The sequence below is a fragment of the Zingiber officinale genome, chromosome 7B, assembly GCF_018446385.1.
Source record: "Zingiber officinale cultivar Zhangliang chromosome 7B, Zo_v1.1, whole genome shotgun sequence".
Taxonomy (NCBI): domain Eukaryota; kingdom Viridiplantae; phylum Streptophyta; class Magnoliopsida; order Zingiberales; family Zingiberaceae; genus Zingiber; species Zingiber officinale.
The window spans coordinates 83,674,087-83,681,164 of record NC_055999.1 but is presented as its reverse complement, the minus strand read 5'-3'; the positions used below and the strand labels follow the sequence as shown (position 1 = coordinate 83,681,164).

General features: G+C 40.1%; 1 protein-coding gene across 1 annotated transcript; it reads left to right on the top strand.

The window, feature by feature from the left end:
• Positions 1-814: 814 nt before the first annotated feature.
• On the top strand, positions 815-2,213 carry LOC122006165 (salt tolerance receptor-like cytoplasmic kinase 1). The gene is made up of 2 exons (XM_042561550.1): positions 815-1,373; positions 1,451-2,213. The coding sequence occupies exons 1-2, from the start codon at positions 872-874 to the stop codon at positions 2,137-2,139; spliced, it is 1,191 nt and encodes a 396-aa protein (XP_042417484.1). The 5' UTR covers positions 815-871; the 3' UTR covers positions 2,140-2,213.
• The last annotated feature ends 4,865 nt before the right edge of the window (positions 2,214-7,078 follow it).

Sequence of the window (7,078 nt, the reverse complement as noted above, 5' to 3'; positions counted from 1 at the left end):
ATTAAATATTGAATTTCGTCGAAAGGCTTTGTCTAGGAAGTGGTGGATGATCTCATACCCAAGAAGGCCTAGTGTCTCGCCATGTTTAATTTGGAAGTCGATCTCTGAAATAATATTTAATTAAATTTGTAACATAGGTGAATTTGAATTAATAATATTAAGCATCGTTTGCGATCTAAGTTTAAACCTCTAAGAACAGATAAGTTGAATTTGAAATTAATAATGTTAAGTTTTGTTTATAATTTTAAATTTAATTTTTAAATAACATAATAAATTATTAAGAAAGATTCTAGATTTATATAAAATTTTTATAGAAGGAAAAGGAAAAGTATTCCGAATAGTACCTTTTTAACATGGTAAACAATTAAGATGTGTTTTTTTATTTTTTTCCCCACTTCCGGAAAGACTCCTGCCCCATTTTAAACAGCGGGGATAAATTCATTTCTTTAGTAAATTATGAAACTATCAAAACGTTGGAAATGCCACATAGCATTAAATACACCAGTACACAAATTAAATATTCCAACGTGATAGATCACTGCCCCCACCAACAAACCATCCTCTCTTCCATTAGCAGTAGGCCCCACCGTCTCCTTAGTCCTTACATCTCGACTTCCTAAATCCGATACACTCCCCCCATAATTTACTTATTTTAAAACACCCTTACAATTTATAAATATTTTTAATGATGGTCTTGACCTTTCATGGTTCCGTAAACTTACAAATTATAGAACCACCTATAAATTTAAGTCATTTATTATCGAAAACACAGGGATATGTGAAAAAAGATCAAACTATTGGGGGCCAAATGAAATTTTTTATCTCCGTATAAATATACTCTCTCCCTCCTCTGTTACTCGCTCGCCCTCTCATGGTTCTGGTATTGGCCTCGACTCTCTGGAGAATGCATTCGGCCTTGCTCATCGGCCTTCTCACCTCCGCCGCCGTCGTCGTACTAACTTTTTGTGCGGCGACCGTTGCGTGCGTCAGGATGTTCCGCAGGCGCATACCGTCCGCCGGGTGCTTTCGGGACTTGGGCCGCTTGGAGATGGGTCCAGGCCAGGCCCGCGTCGCCGATGAGACCGAGCCGGAGAAGGGGAATCCGGCGGCGAAGCAGGCGGCGGTTCCCCGGCGGTTCAGGTGGGATGAGGTAGATTCGGCGACCGGTAAGTTCTCCCTCTCCGCGGTGGTCGGCGAGGGGGGATCCAGCACCGTCTACCTCGCCCGCTTCTCGGATTGCTCCTCCCTCGCCGCCCTCAAGCTACACCGCCCCAGCGAGCGGCTCCACCATGCGTTCCGCCAGGAGCTCGACGTCCTCCTACGGCTCCGCCACCCGCACATCGTCCGCCTCCTCGGTTATTGCGACGACCGTGGTATTTTATCTGCCCTAAATCGCCCCCCTTTGGGGCATCTTCCGTAATTTGTGGTTAATTTTGGATCGGGATTACAGAGGCGGAAGGGGCTTTGGTGTTCGAGTACGTGGCGAACGGGAGCCTCCACGAGAAGCTCCATGGAAGCGGCGGGGAGGTGCTGCCGTGGGCGCGGCGGATGGCGGTGGCGCACCAGGTGGCGCAGGCGCTGGACTACCTCCACGAGGGCTGCGACCCCCAGGTGGTGCACGGCGACGTGAAGGCCGCGAACGTGCTCCTCGACGGGCGGATGGCGGCGAAGCTGTGCGACTTCGGATCCTCGCGGGTGGGTTTCTCGGCGGCGGTGGCGCCGCCGCGATCCGGGCGGACCATGGTGGTGGGCTCGCCGGGGTACGTCGACCCGCACTACCTGCGGTGCGGGGTGATCTCCAAGAAGAGCGACGTCTACAGCTTCGGGGTGTTGCTGCTGGAGCTGGTCACCGGCGCGGAGGCATTCGACGCGGAGAGGGAGAGACGGCTGACGGCCGAAATGGCCCCTGCGTTGCGGGACCCGCAGGGCCGGGCATCGGAGGCGGTGGACCCCGGCTTATCAGGGGAGTACGACGCCGGAGAGGCGGCCGAGGTACTAAGAATGGCGGCGATGTGCCTCGGGGACAACCCTAGCCTCCGCCCGTCGATGTGCCACGTGGCGGCGATGCTGCGACAGAAGACAGCGGCGGCGTCCATCGAGTCCGTCGCAGCTGAATACCTAAAAGAGAGTTTTGGTTGAAGTTTAGTTACTCTACTATGACATCAATTTTTGGCTAAGCTCTCTAATAACAACTCCATATCTTTTATTTAAAAGGATATAAGCTCTAATTCGTGATGTCCAAGTCACACGAGAGTAATTTTACAGTTAAAGAAATGTGAGATAAGAAGTGTAGACATCAGACATCACATGGCGCCAATCGAAGTAATTACTGCATGTCCTGTGCTGTTGTTGACTCCGTGAAGGCTGTTGCTATAGGCATTCAATTCTCTCTTAGTTTTGTTGAAGCTGGCATTAAATTTGTTCAGCTACCGAGCTCTTCAGATTACTTGTGCAGTAGGGAAGCCGAGGCCTAAGCCTCTGGCAGGCATGTAATGAGCTTGCTTAAAGCTGGATGATGAGAAGTCAAGTGTGTTTCATGTAGTGCCACAAGAGTGGTGGTCAGGCCACAAATGGATGGCATGGAAGCTGAAAGCAGAGGCAGTCGACCTGCTTTCCAGCCGCTCTGCTAGGCTGGAAGTCATGGAAGGGTCACTCTCAATCTCGAGGACTAGTGTGATCTTTAATTTGTCGAGTATATAGAGTCTGGTACCATGAGTTGAGCACATGGTCTTCTCCTTGGTGATTGGAGTTCCAAAATCAGGAGAGGTCCACTTAATTAAGGATGCAAGAGTAGTCCGGTATATAAAATTTTCTTCAATATGGATCCTGAAAAGGGTTAGTTTTATTTTATTTTGTAAAAGACTGTTTCACAACTCGAATCAGTAATATTCAGATCACATCGTAATCATTTTACCTTTGCTTTAAGCTTCCTTTCCCACTTAATTAAGGATGTAAATAAATTAAATGATCATAGCAAATTTGACATCAAATTTTATTAAAAATTATATATATATATATAACTCATTTAGTTGAACTTAATAATATTTGTGAATAATTTTTATCAGTAAAGTTTATATTAAATTTATAAAGAGATTAAAAAACACTTAAAATAAATAAATAAATAAGTTTGTAATTGATACGGAGAATAGGAAGAGTGACCACGAGGGAGGGTAAAGAAGGTCAAATCAACAAATTGAGTTGTGATAAAGTTAAGGGAAATTAATGACCATCTTTCCCGACTGACCCGGTTAGTGGGTCTTAATCGCTACTTTTCTTGGTCAATCTGTTACTTTGACCGATTTGTCACTCTGTCTAATTCACCATTCTGCCCGATCCACCACTTTTCCTGGTCAATCCGCTACTCTGGCTCGCTGAATGGACACTCTGGTCGATCTGTCACTCTTCCTCATCGATTTGTCACTCTAACTGATCGACCACTCTTCCTGGCCGATCTAAGCCGATCAATCTTCCTGGCGAATCGAGTTCTCAAGGTGGTCTACATCCTTTATCAGAGTCGGCTCCCTCCGAAAGCAAGGTCCAATCGAACGATAGAGGTGACTTAGCCGACCTATTATTATAACACATTAATGTTTCACTAGTTCAACATTTCTTTTTGGCATTTTATGTTATGGATGACAAAGAATATTTTATATGTAAATTGTACATTAGAAGTTTTCACTTTGCCAAACGGAAGGATTATGAGTCCAGTTTGAAAAAGGTGTCAGAGCATCTCTATATTTTATCTTTTTTTGGATATACTTTAAGATTCGTTTACAGACAAACGATAACACTATAAAAGAGACTCTCTATTTACAAGCATAGGTATGTGACGCTACACAATTTTACATACTCATAGTCGTTGTTCAATTAATGTTCATCGCCTTCAATCGAATCACTGACTTAAGCATTGGAGAGTCTGTGTCGAGATCCCCAGTCCTTGATCCGGTTGCTAACGCTCTTTTGGACACGTATGACCGTTCGGAGTCATCTTTTCTAACTTAGAGTTTTCACATAGTCAATACCAAAGTCACCTACTTGGTGCGTCGTCCCTATCGATTTCAGACATGATCAATAATATTAAATTCATTAATCAATCAAATAAATTTTAAAATATAAAAACTTTAAACAATCAAATAAGTCAAAATTGAAAGTTTAATAATATTTAAACGAATAAAATTCGTAAGTAAGTTAAGTTTAAGTAATTGTAGTTTCTTTAATAGTTGGACTTGATTTGATTATTTTATTAAATAAACTTAAACAATCCCTCGCCTTGTTCGAGTTTTGTCTCGCAATGAATGCATGGTAGCCAGTGTCTTTCGAACCTAAAAAGTACATGCTTAATGAATTCTTAATTAATTATAAAAACAGAAGGGTATATATTCACATACTGCCTCATTTCCCTTCTAAGCACGGCATTACCTGTTCGATTCGTAGTTAGGGCCTAGGACAATTTCTCTTTTTTTCCCTTATTGATTTTTTATAATTTATCATATGTTCCATCCAATGTATTTTGCTAAATTTGGCCATCTCCAGACTGTTACACTCTTACTATCTTGTCAAAACAAAAACAAAAACAAAAACAAAAGCCCAACATCTCCCTATATATAACCATTTACCGACGTCCTGGGATTAAAACTCGATATGTCTGAGCATATATTTTTTCATGTCTTGACCACTGTACTAATGATTAGTAGTTATCCATGATTTACCTCTTACATATTGACCTACGGACGAATTGATAGAAATATTAGAAACTAGTAAATCACCTTTTACCACCTTTACTTAACCTCTCACCTAGCTTCTATAATCTATATTATCATTCTTATCAAAGTATTTGCGTTTTAATTTCTTCTGCAATTTCATATATTTGTGTTAAGATGTTATACCATTATTTAATAATTTTGGACACCTAAGTCCCTTTAGCAATTTTGATCAAAATTATTATGTAGATTCAAACCGTTTTTAAAAATAAATTTAAATTTAGTAATATTAGACGTAATGAGATAATTATTAAGATAAGAGATGACAAGTTATCTGTAACTGAGAGTTTTAAGTATTTAGGATCACTTTTGTAAAAGAATTGAGGGATTTAAAGAGATATCTTATATAGAATACAAGTAAGATGTTTCACTACAAAAATAATAATTAATAACGACTGAATATTCCGTCGATATTTGACATTACCGACAGAATTTACAGTATCGGGAGTCATTTGGTCGGTGATTCAACTTACCAACGGAAATACAATTCAGTCGGTAAGGTCCGACGGAATTCTATTTTCCGTCGGTAAATTTAACGACTGAAAACTTTTTCCGTCGGTAAAAAAGTAAACGACAGGTAACGCAAATTTTCAACTGAATAAATTCCAGTCGGAAATTTCCCGACGGAAACTTCATACCGTCGGTAAATTACCGACGGAATTAATGATTCCGTCGGGAATTCCCGACGGAATCCATATCTCTGTCGGGAATATATCGCAAAAATTACTGTGCTACCGATATTTTACCGACGGAAACCATAATTTCGTCGGTAAAAAATTGAAAAAAAAATAAAAACCTGCTCTTGTTTTACTCATTTCCCATATACAATTTTAATATAAATACAAGTCATCACAAGCGATGACATCACAAACACAATTCATACATATATCACAATCCACACAATATAAATCACAACATACAACAACAAGATCACAATATAAATCAATCCACAATCTCCAAAATGCAACATACAATATAATACATAAATATAAGTGAATGGCAAATGTAAAATCTCCAAAATACAATAATATCCAAGTGTCAAGTACTCACAATCATAAGTATCTAAAAGTATATAAGTGAACGACAAATACAAAATATCAAAAATACTTACCATGATACATCACCTATACATATATCCAAATATAATCCTGTAAAAGTCAAATACAAGAGATTATGATTAGAATAAATTGATGCAAATGTAATATAACTCAAACATTGTAATATATAACTAATTTTACATGTAAAACAAATACCTGGATTATATTTTGGATAACCAATAATAGTGGTGATGGTGAATGTATCAATATGAACTCCTGAAAAATGTAAAACACTTTAAGATAAACATCTAATAATATCCCAATAGAATAAATATATTTGACTTAATTAATTTCTAAGAAATTCTAAAAAAAATCAAGTTATAGTTGAACATACCTCAAAAATATCTAATCATCAGCGGGGTTTGGTCAGGTTCCGATGGGTCTCGGGTCTCCTTTGACTGGGGCTACTGTGAATGGGGCTGCTGTGATGGGTCTCATCTAGCAATGATTGCTTGCATCTGGACCAATGCCTGCTCCTGAGCAGCCCACTTCTTCTCCCACCTCTGATCCATTGTAGTCATTTGAGTCTTCAATTCTTGATTTTCTTTTCTTAATGACTCCACCTCAGAAGAAGAAGAAGAACTCGCATGGCCCCTAGGAGTCCTCAAGCGATCAAATACCACCTTGGCCTGGGAGCCAAGGCCATAGAGGGAGGAGTTCTGTCCTTCCACCCACAACATCATAATAAATTTGGTTTATTTGCTGGATGGATAGATCCTGTGACTCCCCTCCCTCTACCGGTGGCTGAGATGCCTGAGCAACCTTACTTGTCATTTCCTCCTGTGTAGAAAAATATACAATTTATATCTTATACACAATTATTAAAGCTAATTAATCATTATTAAAGATTAAATATAAATTGCAAGTTAATAATTCAAACCCCAATGTTCTTGAATCGAAGATCAACATATGTGTCATCCTTTCTCTGATGAGTCTTGAGAAAGATCTCCAGGCAAGTGGGTTGTCTTTCTAAAGAATGCTCCTACATGCACAAATAAGTTTGGCTAAAATTATATAAGTTTATTAATAAATAAAATCGCCAGATCCATAGCGTGATCAACAATGTATCAAGATCCTAATGTATGCCGAACAGATCCGGTACTCGGGCCACCTAACTTTGTATTCCTATTCGCTCGAGCTTTTAGAGCCTTTGTCTGCTATCTTTCTACAGACCAAGTGGTCGTCCATGCACTCCAGATCTCGTCGAATACATAAGGTAGC

Excerpts from the sequence above, each read along its gene's own strand:
- LOC122006165 (XM_042561550.1), top strand. The coding sequence starts at position 872 with ATGGTTCTGGTATTGGCCTCGACTCTCTGGAGAATGCATTCGGCCTTG. Across the intron at positions 1,374-1,450 it reads CGGTTATTGCGACGACCGTG|AGGCGGAAGGGGCTTTGGTG; the intron begins GTATTTTATCTG and ends TCGGGATTACAG.